This window comes from Medicago sativa, chromosome 1 (assembly GCF_051527215.1).
Source record: "Medicago sativa cultivar Bolivia chromosome 1, Bolivia_mono, whole genome shotgun sequence".
Lineage (NCBI taxonomy): Eukaryota > Viridiplantae > Streptophyta > Magnoliopsida > Fabales > Fabaceae > Medicago > Medicago sativa.
Window position 1 is genome coordinate 38,840,384 of NC_140749.1, and position 18,432 is coordinate 38,858,815.

An 18,432-nucleotide genomic window follows, 5' to 3' on the forward strand; every position below is an offset into this window, starting at 1 on the left:
TCCACCATGATCACTTCTGACTTTCAAAATCTTTGATTCTTTTTCAGATTGAATTTGAGTGCAGAAACTACTGAATACATCACAAGCAACATCTTTACTCTTTATGAATTTCACCCAAGTCCATCTGCTGTAATCATCAACAATGACTAATCCATATTTACTTCCATACAAGGATGCAGTACTCACTGGTCCAAATAAATCAATATGGAGTAGTTCTAACGGTCTTGAGGTTGAAACAATGTCTTTGGTTTTAAAAGATGATTTCACAATCTTTCCTCTCTGACATGCACCACAGAGTGCATCTGAATGATAGTCAATGTCTGGTAGCCCTTTGACAAGTTGTAACTTACTAAGCTTAGAGATTAACCTCCAGTTAGCATGTCCCAACCTTCTGTGCCACATCCATTTCTTATCATTTACTGATAGAAGGCAAATCACCTTCTGATCAGCCAGTTCAGAAAAACTGATTTTTGATGAGTCATAGATTAGTATATTTTAATGCTTTATTTAGTTTAATTTTAAATAAGATTTGATTTAATTATATTGCATTTTATTTCCTTTTAGAATATTTTACTTTAAATTGTCTTTTATTTTATTTTAGGAATGAATATATGGTGGAAGGTGTCTTGGAGCAAAAGAAAGAGGACTGGAGCAAATACAGTGCGAAAATACGAAGATACGGAACAAAAATATCTTCCCACCAAGTCAGAAGCTTGGCACGGCAAGTGCCAACATGTGGCACGGCCGTGCCACCTCCAGAAGCCCCTTTTGTAACAGCCCGATTTTCGCTAGTTTTATTTTATTATTTATTTATGTGTGTTATATGTGCTCTTATGTGATTATTTGCCTCTGTGTGTATTTTTGGTTGGGAATCGTAGAATTCGGTGTTAGAAGGGTATTTTAGTCATTTTGGACTTAGGGGCATTTTGGTCATTTTGAGGGCAGTGGCAATTTTGTAATTTTGCAGAAAGTTATTTTTTTAGTGTTTAGTGGAAGTTATTATTTTACCAAGTTACTAGAGAGGGTTTAGTAATTATTTTAATTACCGTTAAGTAACCGTTAGTGTTATATTTTACCGGTAAGTGAGTAGTAACATTTTTGAGGTTGAATTAGAAATGGGTTAGGCCCATTAAGGTTTGTGAGATAAGCCCATTAAGTGAGCCTTTATAAACTAATGTTAGTGAGAAGAGATAGGGTTACAACATTTTCATTTCATTTTTCATTTGAGAAGATAAGAGATAGAGGCTAGAGAGAAGAACAAGTGCAAGGGTTAGAGGCAAGAGGGATTCATCATCTAGGAGCTAAATTAAAGCTTGGGTTAGAGAATCTTGGTGCTAGAGGTAAGAGGGTTAGGTTTCAACCATAATTCATCTCTTTTTCTTTTTACCCATTTTATGAAATTGATGAATTGAACCTAATTGATTGTAAATTCGTGTTCATGTTTTGATGCAATGTTTGGGTATGTAAATTAAATGTTAATTGAGTTGTTGATGATGAAATTACATGCTTAAGTTGTGGTTATATGTATACTTTGCATTTTTGCCCAAAAATGGTGATATGAGATGTTGTTGTGATGAATTGTTGGTGAATTCATGATGTTTAGTTGTTGTTGTTGTTGATAGATGTTGTTGTTGATGATTAAAACATTGGGTAATCATAATTGGAGAGTTTGATATGACTTTGTGTTGTTTTTGAATATTTGATGAAAAAGGGGTCAAATGATGACTTTTGTTAAGAGGATGTTGTAGTGCAAATTTTATATGGATTTGAGTGTCTTTTCATGTTTAGAAATGTTTAAACAAACTTTGGGATCAAAATTGAGCTTTGGGACACTACAACATTTTTGACTTTAAGCAACCCTTTTTTTTGCAACTCTCAAAAACCGTCCCAATAACATAGAATAGGCAGCAGTATTTGTCGTGTTGCATACATAATTACCAATAGTCATAAAACCGCCCCTAAAACCATGTTTAGGCGACGCATTTCAACACCGTACTTATTGTTTATACCTACCGTCATAAAACCGCGCCTAGAACCATGTATAGGCAATGGTGAATTTATTCTTCTTACCAACGGTTAAATGTTGTCCCTAAAGGACAAAATATTCAGCCCGCGGGAACTATCCCGCTCAATTGAAAAGAACCAAATAATTTTATTTATTTTATTAATATATTTATAATAAAAAATTATTAAAAGAATAAAGATAAAAGAAGAAAAAGAAGCTAGAAAGACCCATTTGTGTTTGTTGAACAACACATACCAGAAGAAGAAGAAAGATGAAGAAACTAGAATCACCCACCGTTCTCATCTCAATCTCATTTTTTTAGCCATTCCTACTTAATCGTTTTCCTGTTCAAGCGTGTACTTATTTCGTTCATTTCGTACTCATCTTGTTCAGTTCGATAGCTTTGCTCATTCATCTCATTTTCTGAGTCAATCATTCATCTCAAGTGAGTTCAATCTTACCCTATCCTTTGTTTTACTAATTGTTTGATATACTAACTATTTAGGGTTAAAGTCATTTGTGGTAATGGATTGATTTTTCAGCTTATTAAGATTTGGGGATTTTTTTTTTTGTATTCTTTTTTCTTATTAAGTCTATGAATCCCGTTGTACACTTTTTTGAGAACATGAATGACCAGATTTGGGGGTTATTTCAAGCTAGTAATTTGGGTTTTGTTTGGTTGAAAACGTGAAACTACTGTACCCTTCTTATTTAGCTTATTAAAATTTGGGGTTAAAGTCATCTGGGTACATAGGTTGTGTGTGTCAAATATAGCTAGAGAGAAATTATTTTTGAATAAATAGCAGATGAGGGTTTTGGCTATATGATTTTTATGTACAAGGTAATTGATAATCACACTTAGATTTTAGTTTATCCCTGATTGGGTACTGTTAACACAGTAGCAAGAAATTTGTTCTTGATGAATTGATATTGTTTTTAGTTTCCATTCCGTGTATATGGTAGGAAGTATATTCATTGTGTGTTTATTAGACCAACATTAATCCAATGAAAATATATGTCAAGTCTATGAACTGAGTAAATTTAGTGCTAGGAACAACTTTATTTTTTATTAATTGCTTTGTATAAAGTCATATTCTGTAATATGTTTCTACTTTATACAAATATTTAATTTAGATTTTCTTTTTTCTAGAAGGAAGAATTAAAAACATATAGTGTTGTTTAAAGTTAACTACCCACCAAAGCTCCATCAAAAAAACGTGTAATCCTTTAAGAGATAAGGTTGACTTATTAGTTTTTTAAGATCCAGAAGCTTTCAAGTTTTTATGCTTTTCATTTTTTTAAGATCTGGAAGCTATCAAGTTTTATCTACATACTAGTGTCTAGTAGTATCTATACTTAAGTAAAAACTAGCATTAGATAGTGCATGTGGCTGCTTTATATGAATGCTGAACTGTGTATGGCTGTTAGCTGTAAAACAAGTGGGTCATATAAGATTATTGTGAGTCATAGTTTATCAAACTTTATCTTTAACGATAAAATCCCAAGTTTTCTCGCATCAATGATGCTTGGAGACGCTACAAGAATTACATCAGGAAGAATTATTTCTTGAAATACCCCAACTTGAGAGAAAGGTTAAAACATCGTCCCAAGAGGGTACCTGGACCAGATTTCAAGAGATTAATGATTTTTTGGGGGAACAATATTGTTCAAGTAAGATTTTACTATATCTATTTGATTATAATATTGTACTTTACTACCAATCTTTAATTTCTTCTACATAATGCAGGATATATGTAAGAAGAATGCTGTGAATAGGGCCAAACAGAGATATATGCACCGTATGGGAACAAGAAACTTTGCAAGGATTAAGGCAGAGATGGTATTATATGTTTGTCTTTCAAAGAAGTAACTTTTCTAATAAATATAATTTTTTGATTTATTATTTATTTTGTTACAGCGGGCAAAGAAGGAGGATGGATCAGATGTCACTCAAGCAGAAATGTTCATTGAAACCCGCACAAGTCGAAAAGGAAAAGAAGTGGATCAAGATACGCAAAATGTTGTTGTAAGTATAAGAGTAAATACGAGTATATTAAGTATTTAAAAATTGATAAGTTCAAATATACATAGTTGCAAGTATAACATAAGTTGCAAATTGTTAGACATATAATTAAGTTGACGGAGAAGTGAAAGAGAAAACCAAAACAGACTTTAGTCATTCATGTGGCAGTGGGTGTAATGCCTCTGTGTGCAGTTTTGTATTCTCTAGTGTTTTGTATTCTCCTTTGTCATATTTTAAATCTTTGATTTTATTTATTGGTCTAACAATTAATCTTGTAACTAGGGGTGGGGTTGTTTTGAATTTAGCATGCCTAAAAGACATTTGGTAATTAGGGGTTGTCTTTCATATTACTGTGTTTTAGAAGTGAACACAGTTTGTTTCAAACATTTCCAACAATTGTTTATTTGTGAGATTGCTATTAACTAAGATAGCAACATGGATGGTTTTTTTAGAGTAGTGTAAGGACAACTAGTACTGTAGAGCTCCTTTCATAATGAGATCCAGGAACGTGTTTGATCATTGCATGTCTATTATTGTATTTTCGAGGCTTAAGTGGTATAATACCTTAATTTACTTTTGACGTGACATACTATAACGATGAAATTTAACTGATCTTGTGCTAGTTGTACTTGACAGAGATGTTTACCAAGTAACATTGTTGTTAGTGAAGTTATTTGAACTTATGTTTAACCTTTTTTTACTAGACTAAACTTCATGATTCCATTCAAGAGTCAAAAGAATGTGCTGGGAAGACTTTTGAATCACTGTTTGGAAAAGAAAAGGCTGGTAGAGTTCGTTGTTTTGGAAGAATGGTAACACCAACTGTGTTAAAGAGAAATGAAGAAATTGCTGATATTAAAAGACAATGTTCTAAAGAGACGGCTCGTATGGCTAAGCAAGTTAACGGCTTACAAGGGCTAGTTAAATGCTTGTTAAAGCAAGTGAATCCTGATTTGGATGATGAAGCTTTGGACAATATCATGGAGAATGCTATGGATGTTGAATGCGGTGCTTCCACATCAATGCATACGAGGAATGTTGAAAAGGTAATACTTGTGACTTATTTAAAAGTTTATGATCTTATTCTGTAAGTATTTGTAGTATTTGATTGGAGTTTAGTTAGATATAAGGCTTGTATAGTTTCAGATTTATAGAAATGTTCTTTGTGTAAATTTTCATGGTCTGGTACATGGACTTTGTATTGTCATTTGCGGTCTAGCATGCTAAGGGAAATGGTGTTGTAAAGTCAATTTAAGAGATATTTCTTGCTGCTTGCACACCTTGTGCTTGGTTGTAATCAATACACCTTGTGCTTGGTTATAATCAATAATATCACTAGGACTAAGAAACTTTCTTATAAATACAGGAAATTCATCCAACTGGCGAGGAAGGCCAACCTGATGACGAAGATCATCCTGGAAATGAAGATCAAGAGGGATGATGTTATTTGCATGTTTAGATTTTATAATCTCCAGCTACTACTAAACTATGAACAATGTGTGTATAAACCAATACTTTTTGGTTTTTTTTGAAGCAAACACATATGTTACTTTCAATTCGTATATGTTTTGGATATTATCACGCATGTAATATTATGATGCAAGACTATTACCTATTTTATTGAAGTTCTTATCATTCAAAATCTTGAGTAGTTATTATATATATATATATATATATATATATATATATATATATATATATATATATATATCAACATATCTAAAACTATCGTTCCTATAACTTCAATTTAACAAAAAAGCATTGCAAAAACAGTCAATAATCTACTATGTATTTATAACTAGAAAAGTTTGAATAACCGTCCCTAGAAAGCTTGAATAGCCGTCCCTAGAAAAGTTTGATCAAATCAACAACAATGAAAAAAACCGTCCCTAGAAAAAATCGAATAACCGTCCCTAGAAAGTTTGATTAAATCAACAACAGTGAAAAAAACCGTCCCTAGAAAAAATCGAATAACCGTCCCTAGAAAGTTTGATCAAATCAACAACAGTGAAAAAAACTGTCCTTAGAAAATTTGAATAACCGTCCCTAGAAAGTTTGAATAACCGTCCCTTGAAGACTGTGAAACCGTCGCTCATGACTCTGAAGAAACCGCTGCTCTTCTGTCCTTTAGACAACGGTTTTACGCGACTGTGGCCTAAAACACAAAAACCGTCGCTTTTAGAATAGGCCACGGGAGTATATGGGACGCTTTCATAAGCGTTGCATAACCGTCGCCTATGGATTTAGGGACGGTTTTCTTGTTTACAACAACGCATTTTGAGTGTTGCCTAAGATCAAAAATGTTGTAGTGGGAAGTCAAAATTGGGGTTTTGGGGTGAAAAAGTGAGTTTTTCTCGTAACAGGACTGTCCCAACTCGCCACAGCGAGTGGGAGGCGAGTTGGAGGCGAGCAGGAGGTGCATTCGGTGAGCTTACTCGCCTCGCGAGTAGATTTACTCGCCACGGCGAGCTGCACAGTGGCAGCATCCCCTGTTTCGCGTTCTTGCGTCTTTTTCCCTCGTTTCTTTTTTGAATTGGCTTTCGGTGTAAACATGAAAGTTGTAGATAATTTTGTTAGCTTTCCAATGGCTTTGGATTGACTTGAAAATGATTCTTGGTTTTTGAGTTATGAGGCAAATACTCCAAGGTGGTCTTGGTGAAATTTTACGAAAAATCCGCATAACTATTTCTAAGTCGACCCAAACCTTATGGATTGTTTCCAAACTTTCAAACTTATATTTTATGAGTTCAATTAAGGTGTTTAGTAGTATTTAAACTATGATGTGAGGGATTTAACTTGTTTTACTTAGCAAATGGAAAATTTCTTGAAAAGTGTTTCGGTGAGACGAACTTTGTGATTTTTATGAATTCATCGTATTTGGCCGATGAAATGCTTATGTAATCTCTACTGCACATATGTGTGACTTGAGAGGATACATGGCATAGGCAATTGAACTCGTTTACTTGGTTTTGGCTTAGGTGCTCAACTATTTTCAATGTTGTGAGTTTTGGAGACGAACTTGGTATAAAATGATTTTTGAGAGCCAATTGCTTATGAACCCTTTATGAATGGATTAATATGATTATGAGATGATGTATGAATGGTTGTTGAGTGATGAATATGATGTTTGTGATCATATGTTATAATTGTTCCTTTATTTGGATTGTAAGGAATTATGTGGAAATGTGGCAACTATATGTTGATTTATGTGGAGATGATTGATGATGTGTATGTGTGACAACTATATGTTGATTGAATTGTGGATGTTGTTGGTGATTGTATACTTGTCAAGTGGTGGTGAATTGTTGTCGATGCATATATACTAATTGAATGGTGATGAACATATTTATGTTATGTTGTTTGTTGAACATGTTAAATGTTGATTGTTGGTGGTGAGTTTATACATGCTAGTTTTGATGTGATTGGTGATGAATGCGTGTATATACATATAGCTGTTGATCATAGCCGTTGATTATAGCCGTTGAATTATTGTGAACATATGCATTGTGGATTGAGTCATATGTTCATGCATCATATGTCGTGTCGGATGTTATATCCATATTGCCGTTGACCGGATACTTGTATCCATATTGCCGTTGATTATAGCCGTTGATAATGATGTTTTTGTTGCATCATAAGGTGACGACCTTGGAGGAGTTTGGTACCACATGCATCTAGAAGAGTCTAGAGCATTATATGCATTTGAATAATTGACGAGTTGTGTCATAATTGAATATATGACTTGGTGAATTTGTGGATTGGTGAAATTTGGTGAATGTTGTGATTGTGTGGATTGGTGTATATGTACATTGGTGGATTTTGTTGATGGTTGTGAATAATTGAATTATGCTCTAATTGCATGTCTTAATTGTTTGTGCTTATACACTTGGTGAATCAATTGATGATGGTTATTTTAATAATAATGATGAGGTGATATTTGTATATGTATATATACATATATGATGTGGTGATGTTCTTTGATAATGATGATGGCTTGCTCATAACTTCGATATGACGAATTGTACTTGTTGAGACAAGCATGCTAGATGAGTAATGAAGTGAGTAATGTTTTCATTGATTGATGTTGATAAATGATGAGCTTTTGTTGATGACTTGATTAGAGGTTGAATATGCATGCTATGCTATGATAATAATGTGATAGCTTGAAATGTAAATGATGGGGGATAATAATGATCATGTGATGCTAGTGTTCTAGGAGGGAGGGTTATGTATATGTGATACGTGTATGATACACTTATTGATATGAACTTGGAATGATGATATGGAATGGTTTGAATGGTATGAGAATCATGAATACTGTGAATACATGTATGATTTGTTATTTTGTATTCTTGAATATATCTTTCATTTCTTGTTTAAATCTTTTATGGATTATGATGATGTAATGCTAACCCTCAGTGGTCTGTGGTGGACCGCCTACCTCTCTGTATGGATGGGTAGACGGCGTGCAGGATGCTTAGTTGTTGCTTGTTGATGCCGAGGAGTGGAGTTCCTTTCTTTATATGCAAGTGTCTAGATTAGGGCTCTGATCTAGGGTAGTTCTTGCATGTTGTTTTATTTGACTATGTATTTGGAGTTGAGATATTCTGTTATTTGAGATTTGGATGATACATTTGTATTTAGTTTGGAGATCCAGAGATTGTTTATGAATTATATGTCGTTCCGCTGCTATGTAGTATAACATGATCTTTATGCATGTATGAATTATGGTTTATTCGGAGACGTAGCATCTATTTCTAGAATATTTCTGATGTATTCGCGCGTTTTACCGCTTAATAGAAATAGGGTGTTACGAGTTGGTATCAGAGCCGTGGTTGGTCTTGTCCAGACCAAAACCCGTTGATTTTCCTGTTGTATGCGACATGTACGGGAGTACTGTCGGTACTTGTCGTGTTGTTCCGTCTTTTTTGTGGGTTTGAGCATAGTGGGGGAGTAGCTGGTTGCTTTAAGTGTGTTAGTCCGGCAAGGGAAGGTATCTTTGGTTGCGGAGGCCCAGAATGAGAAGAAAGGAAAGAGTCATGGATTTGGGAAGTCGTACAGCAAAGACAAAGGCAAGAAGTCCTTGGATGGTGAAGCTAGTGTATTCATGATGTTTGCTTCCTTGAAGGAAAGTAGTGAGAAAGGAGTTGGTGATTTGCCGGTAGTGCAAGAGTTTCCAGAAGTTTTTCCGGACGACATTACCGAATTACCGCCGGAGAGGGAAGTTGAGTTTGCAATTGATTTGGTTCCGGGAACGAGTCCTATCTCGAGCAGCAGTTTATCAGACCGAGTGTTTCTCCGTGGGGAGCTCCGGTGTTGCTGGTCAAAAAGAAAGATGGAAGTATGAGGTTGTGTGTGGATTATCGGCAGTTGAACAAGGTGACAATCAAGAATCGGTATCCGCTTCCGAGGATTGATGATTTGATGGATCAGTTGGTTGATGCAGTGTTGCAATGGGAATCACCTAAGTCTGTTTTTGAAGTTAGAAGCTTTCTTGGGTTGGCAGGTTATTATCGGAGGTTTATTGAGGGATTCTCTAAGTTGGCGTTGCCATTGACGCAGTTGACTCGGAAAGGGCAAGCGTATGTTTGGGATGCTAAGTGTGAGAAGAGTTTCCAAGAATTGAAAAAGAGACTGACTTCAGCTCCAGTGTTGATTTTGCCGAATCCGAATGAATCATTTGTTGTGTATTGTGATGCTTCTAAGATGGGTCTTGGTGGTGTGCTCATGCAAAATCGTCATGTTGTGGCTTATGCTTCGAGGCAGTTGAAAGTGCATGAGAAGAATTATCCGACTCACGATTTGGAATTAGCAGCCGTGGTGTATGTGTTGAAGATTTGGAGGCATTATCTGTATGGTTCTAAGTTTGAAGTGTTCAGTGATCACAAGAGTTTGAAGTACTTGTTCGACCAGAAGGAGTTGAATATGAGGCAGAGGAGATGGTTGGAGTATCTTAAGGATTTTGATTTCCAGTTGAGCTATCATCCTGGAAGGGCCAATGTTGTTGCTGATGCGTTGAGTAGGAAGTCGTTGCATATGTCTGCTTTGATGGTAAAAGAGTTAGAGTTGATTGAACAGTTTCGAGATTTGAGTTTGGTTAGTGAGTTGACACCGGATGGTGTGAGGTTGGGAATGTTGAAGCTGACAAGTAATATTTTGGAGGAGATCAGGAATGGTCAGAAGGGAGATTTGGAACTCGTAGATCGAGTAGTGTTGGTTAACCAAGGTAAGGGTGGAGATTTCAGGTTGGATGAGAACGTGTTTTGATGTTTCGTGATCGTGTTTGTGTACCAAGTGTTCTTGAGCTTAAGAGGCAGATTTTGGAAGAAGGTCACAGGAGTAGTTTGAGTATTCATCCGGGAGCGACTAAGATGTATCAAGATTGAAGAGGTTGTTTTGGTGGCCTGGAATGAAGAAGGAGATCGCAGAGTTTGTGTATGCTTGTTTGGTTTGTCAGAAGTCTAAGATTGAACATCAGAAGCCATCAGGTTTGATGCAACCGTTGTTTGTGCCAGAGTGGAAGTGGGATAGTATATCAATGGACTTTGTTGGAGCGTTGCCAAAGACTGTTAAGGGTTTTGATTCTATTTGGGTGATTGTTGATCGGTTGACGAAGTCGGCACATTTTGTTCCTATCAAGACCGGTATGTCTGTGACAAAGTTGGCTGAGATCTACATTGAGCAGATTGTTAGATTGCATGGTGTTCCTTCTAGTATTGTATCGGATCGGGATCCGAGGTTTACTTCTAAGTTCTGGGAGAGTTTGCAAGCTGCTTTGGGAACTAAGTTGAGGTTGAGTTCTGCTTATCATCCCCAGACTGATGGTCAGACGGAGAGGACTATTCAAAGTTTGGAAGATTTGTTGAGAGCTTGTGTGTTGGAGCAAGGTGTCAGTTGGATTGAATGTTTACCGTTGATTGAGTTTACCTACAACAACAGTTTTCATTCTAGTATCGGGATGGCACCGTTTGAGGCTTTGTATGGTTGGAGGTGTAGAACTCCTTTGTGTTGGTATGAGTCAGGAGAGAGTGCTTTGTTAGGACCGGAAGTTGTGCAAGAGACGACCGAGAAGGTTAAGATGATTCAAGAGAAGATGAGAGCGTCTCAGAGTAGACAGAAGAGTTATTATGATAAGAGGAGGAAAGACCTTGAGTTCAGGTTGGTGATCACGTGTTTTTGAGAGTGAATCCTGTAACCGATGTTGGTCGTGCTTTGAAGTGTCGGAAGTTGACTCCTCGTTTTGTTGGACCGTTTGAGATTGTTGAGAAGGTAGGGGTTGTAGCGTATCGGACTGCGTTACCGTCATCTTTGTCGAATCTTCATGATGTGTTTCATGTATCTCAGTTGAGGAAGTATGTGTATGATGCGTCTCATGTGATTCAAGTGGATGATTTGGAAGTAAGGGATAATTTGACCGTTGAGACTTGGCCAGTGAGGATTGAGGATCGTGAAGTGAAGCGTTTGCGTGGCAAGGAGGTCGTTTTGGTTAAAGTGATTTGGGTTGGACCGACCGGTGAGAGTGCCACTTGGGAATCGGAGAGTAGGATGAGGGTTGCGTACCCAGAGTTGTTTCCTTCAGGTAATTTTCGAGGGCGAAAATTCTTTTTAGTGGGGGAGAGTTGTAACAGCCCGATTTTCGCTAGTTTTATTTTATTATTTATTTATGTGTGTCATATGTGCTCTTATGTGATTATTTGCCTCTGTGTGTATTTTTGGTTGGGAATCGTAGAATTCGGTGTTAGAAGGGTATTTTAGTCATTTTGGACTTAGGGGCATTTTGGTCATTTTGAGGGCAGTGGCAATTTTGCAATTTTGCAGAAAGTTATTTTTTTAGTGTTTAGTGGAAGTTATTATTTTACCAAGTTACTAGAGAGGGTGTAGTAATTATTTTAATTACCGTTAAGTAATCGTTAGTGTTATATTTTACCGGTAAGTGAGTAGTAACATTTTTGAGGTTGAATTAGAAATGGGTTAGGCCCATTAAGGTTTGTGAGATAAGCCCATTAAGTGAGCCTTTATAAACTAATGTTAGTGAGAAGAGATAGGGTTACAACATTTTCATTTCATTTTTCATTTGAGAAGATAAGAGATAGAGGCTAGAGAGAAGAACAAGTGCAAGGGTTAGAGGCAAGAGGGATTCATCATCTAGGAGCTAAATTGAAGCTTGGGTTAGAGAATCTTGGTGCTAGAGGTAAGAGGGTTAGGTTTCAACCATAATTCATCTCTTTTTCTTTTTACCCATTTTATGAAATTGATGAATTGAACCTAATTGATTGTAAATTCGTGTTCATGTTTTGATGCAATGTTTGGGTATGTAAATTAAATGTTAATTGAGTTGTTGATGATGAAATTACATGCTTAAGTTGTGGTTATATGTATACTTTGCATTTTTGCCCAAAAATGGTGATATGAGATGTTGTTGTGATGAATTGTTGGTGAATTCATGATGTTTAGTTGCTGTTGTTGTTGATAGATGTTGTTGTTGATGATTAAAACATTGGGTAATCATAATTGGAGAGTTTGATATGACTTTGTGTTGTTTTTGAATATTTGATGAAAAAGGGGTCAAATGATGATTTTTGTTAAGAGGATGTTGTAGTGCAAATTTTATATGGATTTGAGTGTCTTTTCATGTTTAGAAATGTTTAAACAAACTTTGGGATCAAAATTGAGCTTTGGGAAGTCAAAATTGGGGTTTTGGGGTGAAAAAGTGAGTTTTTCTCGTAACAGGACTGTCCCAACTCGCCACAGCGAGTGGGAGGCGAGTTGGAGGCGAGCAGGAGGTGCTTTCGGTGAGCTTACTCGCCTCGCGAGTAGATTTACTCGCCACGGCGAGCTGCACAGTGGCAGCATCCCCTGTTTCGCGTTCTTGCGTCTTTTTCCCTCGTTTCTGTTTTGAATTGGCTTTCGGTGTAAACATGAAAGTTGTAGATAATTTTGTTAGCTTTCCAATGGCTTTGGTTTGACTTGAAAATGATTCTTGGTTTTTGAGTTATGAGGCAAATACTCCAAGGTGGTCTTGGTGAAATTTTACGAAAAATCCGCATAACTATTTCTAAGTCGACCCAAACCTTATGGATTGTTTCCAAACTTTCAAACTTATATTTTATGAGTTCAATTAAGGTGTTTAGTAATATTTAAACTATGATGTGAGGGATTTAACTTGTTTTACTTAGCAAATGGAAAATTTCTTGAAAAGTGTTTCGGTGAGACGAACTTTGTGATTTTTATGAATTCATCGTATTTGGCCGATGAAATGCTTATGTAATCTCTACTGCACATATGTGTGACTTGAGAGGATACATGGCATAGGCAATTGAACTCGTTTACTTGGTTTTGGCTTAGGTGCTCAACTATTTTCAATGTTGTGAGTTTTGGAGACGAACTTGGTATAAAATGATTTTTGAGAGCCAATTGCTTATGAACCCTTTATGAATGGATTAATATGATTATGAGATGATGTATGAATGGTTGTTGAGTGATGAATATGATGTTTGTGATCATATGTTATAATTGTTCCTTTATTTGGATTGTAAGGAATTATGTGGAAATGTGGCAACTATATGTTGATTTATGTGAAGATGATTGATGATGTGTATGTGTGACAACTATATGTTGATTGAATTGTGGATGTTGTTGGTGATTGTACACTTGTCAAGTGGTGGTGAATTGTTGTCGATGCATATATACTAATTGAATGGTGATGAACATATTTATGTTATGTTGTTTGTTGAACATGTTAAATGTTGATTGTTGGTGGTGAGTTTATACATGCTAGTTTTGATGTGATTGGTGATGAATGCGTGTATATACATATAGCTGTTGATCATAGCCGTTGATTATAGCCGTTGAATTATTGTGAACATATGCATTGTGGATTGAGTCATATGTTCATGCATCATATGTCGTGTCGGATGTTATATCCATATTGCCGTTGACCGGATACTTGTATCCATATTGCCGTTGATTATAGCCGTTGATAATGATGTTTTTGTTGCATCATAAGGTGACGACCTTGGAGGAGTTTGGTACCACATGCATCTAGAAGAGTCTAGAGCATTATATGCATTTGAATAATTGACGAGTTGTGTCATAATTGAATATATGACTTGGTGAATTTGTGGATTGGTGAAATTTGGTGAATGTTGTGATTGTGTGGATTGGTGTATATGTACATTGGTGGATTTTGTTGATGGTTGTGAATAATTGAATTATGCTCTAATTGCATGTCTTAATTGTTTGTGCTTATACACTTGGTGAATCAATTGATGATGGTTATTTTAATAATAATGATGAGGTGATATTTGTATATGTATATATACATATATGATGTGGTGATGTTCTTTGATAATGATGATGGCTTGCTTATAACTTCGATATGACGAATTGTACTTGTTGAGACAAGCATGCTAGATGAGTAATGAAGTGAGTAATGTTTTCATTGATTGATGTTGATAAATGATGAGCTTTTGTTGATGACTTGATTAGAGGTTGAATATGCATGCTATGCTATGATAATAATGTGATAGCTTGAAATGTAAATGATGGGGGATAATAATGATCATGTGATGCTAGTGTTCTAGGAGGGAGGGTTATGTATATGTGATACGTGTACGATACACTTATTGATATGAACTTGGAATGATGATATGGAATGGTTTGAATGGTATGAGAATCATGAATACTGTGAATACATGTATGATTTGTTATTTTGTATTCTTGAATATATCTTTAATAGAAATAGGGTGTTACACCTTTTGCTGCTTTTTCTTCGGACCCAAGTTACCCTGTTGCAGCTTTACTGTTTTACCCTTTTAGTTGCTTAGTTTCTAAGTCGATTGTAAAGCTATAAATAGAGTAGCTCTCCACCATAAACATTCACCTTTACTTTGAATATTTCAAGTCTTTATTTCAATAAAAGTTCTTTACTTTATTTACTTTCTTCTTTGCAATTTACTTTTATCGCATTCTCTCTTCTTCCCCCATGTCTACGATGAACATGAGTGAGTAGACTTCTTTGTCTTGGGATCATTGGATAAGTCTAATGACGTAATCCGGATCAAGCCAAGCCTTAAACCCTAATTATTTGTTACCTTAATTCCTAATCTAAATTCACCGTTTTAACATGAATTAATTATTATCAAACTGTGGAAGCGAACGCGGAGGGTTTGATAATGGTTAATTCATCATCACAGATATCAATTCATAAAGCGAACGCGGAGATTTGATATCCGATCAAGTGAATTTAGACAAGGTTTGCGAAACATGAGAATAGTCTAGCAAACCTTGGGACACATAAAGTTTCGATCTTCAAGGGTCCCAAAGGCAATCACCCATGAGAATAGGTGTGGTTGTTGGAGGGATACACTCACTGACTTCGAGAGGAGCTGTGATATGCTAAAGAGAAACTTGTCCTTAGTAATTAAGATTAACGTATAATTATAAGTTTAAGGCTTGCTTGTGAAAAGATTCGTTATTATGATGAATCAATGATCCCGAGGCTTTTTAATATTATTGTTATTTACTTTTAAAAACTGCACTCTCCAACTTCTTATTTCTTTCTCCTCTAATCATTTTCTAAAAGTTAATTAGATTGACCAACTCCCTAGCGGAACGATAACTCTACTTACTACTATTACTTCGATAGGCCGAGCACTTGCGGTTTGGCCCTATCAAGTTTTTGGCGCCGTTGCCGGGGAGTTAACTAATTTAATTAGCTTTTTCTTAGTGATTAGAATTCTCTCTTCTTTCTCTTTTCTTTTTATTTTTAACTTTTTATTTTTCTGTTATCGTTAACTTCTTGGGTTCTCAACCTTTTATGCGAAGAACTAGAAATCAAGCGGTAATCATACCCGAGATCGAAAGGTTCTTACATAGAAGAAGGAGAGCAGCACAAAATAACACCGCCATGGACAATCGCACTCTCAAAGAGTATGCAACGCCGTCTACGGCTGAGCCACAAGCTGTTATTGTGTACCCAACGGTTGAGGATGACAATTTTGAAATTAAGCCTGCCCTACTTAACTTGGTGCAGCAAAACCAATTCTCGGGATCCCCCACTGAGGATCCCAATCTTCACATCTCTGTTTTCCTACGAATTAGTGGAACCATGAAGGAGAACCAAGAAGCCGTAAGACTTCATCTCTTTCCCTTTTCCTTAAGGGATAGAGCTAGCGCTTGGTTCCATTCCCTCGAAGTCGGTTCCATTACTTCATGGGATCAGATGACGCAAGCATTCCTTGCCCGTTTCTTTCCACCATCTAAAACCGCTAAACTTTGAGACCAAATCACGCGGTTCAACCAAAAAGATGGGGAATCTCTCTATGATGCGTGGGAGCGTTTCAAAGAAATGCTAAGACTTTGTCCCCACCATGGCCTAGAGAAGTGGCTTATAGTCCACACTTTTTATAATGGCTTGTCTTATACCACTAAGATGTCTGTTGATGCAGCCGCAGGTGGAGCACTTATGAATAAGAACTACACGGAGGCGTATGCCTTGATTAAAGACATGGCTCAAAATCATTACAAATGGACCGACGAGAGAGCCACCACTAGTTCTTCATCCTCCAAAAAGGAGGCAGGTATGTACGAAGTCTCTAACTATGACCACCTTGCTTCTAAAATTGATACACTAACCGAAAAACTTGAAAAACTCAATGTTAGTGCTATCAATTCTGCTTCTACTCCTTCTTGTGAAATATGTGGTATAACCGGTCATGCTGGTGTTGATTGCGAACTAAGTAGTGCTATTAATGGTGTTGAGCAAATGAATTATGCTCAATACAACCAAGGGATGCGACAAAATCAAAATTTTTATAAAAACCAAAATCCCAATGGACAAGTGGCACCACCCGGTTATGCAAACAACCAAAGATTCACTCAGAAATCCAATTTGGAAATTTTGTTGGAAAACTCTATTGCCAACCAAAATAAACAACTTCAAGAACTTAAAAACCAAACTGGATTTCTGAATGATTCTCTTTCCAAGCTCAATACCAAGGTTGATTCTATTGCTACTCACTCTAAAATGCTTGAAACTCAAATCGCTCAAATAGCCCAACAAGTGGCTACCTCTTCCCAAACACCGGGAGTCTTTCCTGGTCAAACCGAAGCCAATCCCAAAGCCCAAGTTAATGTTATATCTTTTGGGGGTAGTAAGTTAGGCGAAACTTTTGCTAAGGTTAAAAACATTGGGAAAGAAAATGTCAAGCCCTTAGGTGATAAAATTGTGATAAAAGAAGCAAAACCACTTGAAGAAAACAAAACTCCATCCCCCTTAAATCCTGAAAAGCTTAAACTAGAGGGTAAGTTCGAAAAATTTGTTAACATACTTAAGAAGATTTGCATTAAACTTCCCTTTGCTGAAGCTTTGTCTAGGATGCCTCTGAAGGGATTTTAAGAGAGGTTTTTCAAAAAATTATAATCCTCTTAGCGGAACAAATCCCATTGAAACGGATCTTGATTAAATCATTAATCACAAATCAAACAGAACACATGCTTAAACACTTTAAGGATTCATGTGTTTACCTCTTGAAGCGCAGAACCTTTGTAGAAGAAATATCTCTGATCACGAGCAAAGCAAAGCAGCGATGCCTCTACTCAGTCCACACGAACAGAACTTCTCTGATGACCGGTGCTAGCCAATTCCAACGGAGATTAGAGAGAATAGGTTTAGAGAGTGGCAGCTAGGTTTACTTTGTGAATTAGGTTAAGCGTTTCAACCAACAGTCAATCAAGCTTCAACACAAGGGTTATATTTATAGAACCACTTGTGTGGTCAGCAAGACAAACACTTAAGTACACCGTACCTTACGGTGCACCATATTTCACTGAAACACACCGTACCTTACGGTGGACCGCGTTTCTCTATTTTTCGTAAATTAAATAATAAATCATATTTAATTATTTAATTACTAATAAGTCTTACTTATTATTTTATAAATAAGTCTCACTTATTTATTTTATAAATAAGTCTTACTTATTTATTTCTCTCATCTATCTGTCCTTTGTGTGTGACCCTATTGGTTCTCATAACGTTGGCAATAATATTAAATCACATATTTAATATTATAAACAGTGAGCGGTATCTAGCAACACATCACTGCTACCCAAGTGACGAGAATGTCATGTGATCTGACGAAACCTTTCTGTGATAATGATCATGTGTATAATTACCCTTTTGCCCTCATGTCTATATTGAACACAAGGCATAGACCGTGTCATCCTTGTCTAGTTCAATATTGGGCCCGTAGACATTTCTCCTGTTATGTAGGAGGGGCAAATTCCATCTAGGTCACTCATGTCCCTCAACATGATTCATGGAGTACCCATCTACCAACTTTATAGTCATCCTGTTACGGACAACGTTTGAATGGTGACAAAGCACTCGACTCCAACATCTAGG

At 36.3% G+C, this 18,432-nt stretch overlaps 2 protein-coding genes, 1 long non-coding RNA gene and 1 other non-coding gene across 4 annotated transcripts; 3 read left to right on the forward strand and 1 right to left on the reverse strand.

Moving 5' to 3' along the window:
• The first annotated feature begins 1,075 nt into the window (after window positions 1-1,075).
• On the forward strand, window positions 1,076-8,702 carry LOC146954851 (uncharacterized). The gene is made up of 2 exons (XR_015006822.1): window positions 1,076-1,340; window positions 8,490-8,702. It is a non-coding gene; the product is annotated as an uncharacterized LOC146954851 (long non-coding RNA).
• LOC146954852 (uncharacterized) lies at window positions 3,517-5,653 on the forward strand. Its single transcript, XM_085718738.1, has 5 exons — window positions 3,517-3,676; window positions 3,753-3,845; window positions 3,924-4,031; window positions 4,733-5,074; window positions 5,395-5,653. Exons 1-5 carry the CDS (start codon window positions 3,647-3,649, stop codon window positions 5,467-5,469), a joined length of 648 nt encoding a protein of 215 aa, XP_085574864.1. The 5' UTR covers window positions 3,517-3,646; the 3' UTR covers window positions 5,470-5,653.
• Window positions 8,703-15,888: 7,186 nt separating the features above from the next.
• Window positions 15,889-17,825, forward strand: LOC146954853 (uncharacterized). The gene is made up of 3 exons (XM_085746294.1): window positions 15,889-16,269; window positions 16,504-16,947; window positions 17,736-17,825. The coding sequence occupies exons 1-3, from the start codon at window positions 15,937-15,939 to the stop codon at window positions 17,823-17,825; spliced, it is 867 nt and encodes a 288-aa protein (XP_085602420.1). The 5' UTR covers window positions 15,889-15,936.
• Window positions 16,300-16,406, reverse strand: LOC146954854 (small nucleolar RNA R71). The gene has a single exon (XR_015025165.1). It is a non-coding gene; the product is annotated as a small nucleolar RNA R71 (small nucleolar RNA).
• Window positions 17,826-18,432: the final 607 nt, after the last annotated feature.

Excerpts from the sequence above, each read along its gene's own strand:
- LOC146954853 (XM_085746294.1), top strand. The coding sequence starts at position 15,937 with ATGGACAATCGCACTCTCAAAGAGTATGCAACGCCGTCTACGGCTGAG. Across the intron at positions 16,270-16,503 it reads AGATGACGCAAGCATTCCTT|AACTACACGGAGGCGTATGC; the intron begins GCCCGTTTCTTT and ends CTTATGAATAAG. Across the intron at positions 16,948-17,735 it reads TTTTGTTGGAAAACTCTATT|GTTAAGCGTTTCAACCAACA; the intron begins GCCAACCAAAAT and ends TTTGTGAATTAG.
- LOC146954852 (XM_085718738.1), top strand. The coding sequence starts at position 3,647 with ATGATTTTTTGGGGGAACAATATTGTTCAA. Across the intron at positions 3,677-3,752 it reads GGGGGAACAATATTGTTCAA|GATATATGTAAGAAGAATGC; the intron begins GTAAGATTTTAC and ends TACATAATGCAG. Across the intron at positions 3,846-3,923 it reads CAAGGATTAAGGCAGAGATG|CGGGCAAAGAAGGAGGATGG; the intron begins GTATTATATGTT and ends ATTTTGTTACAG.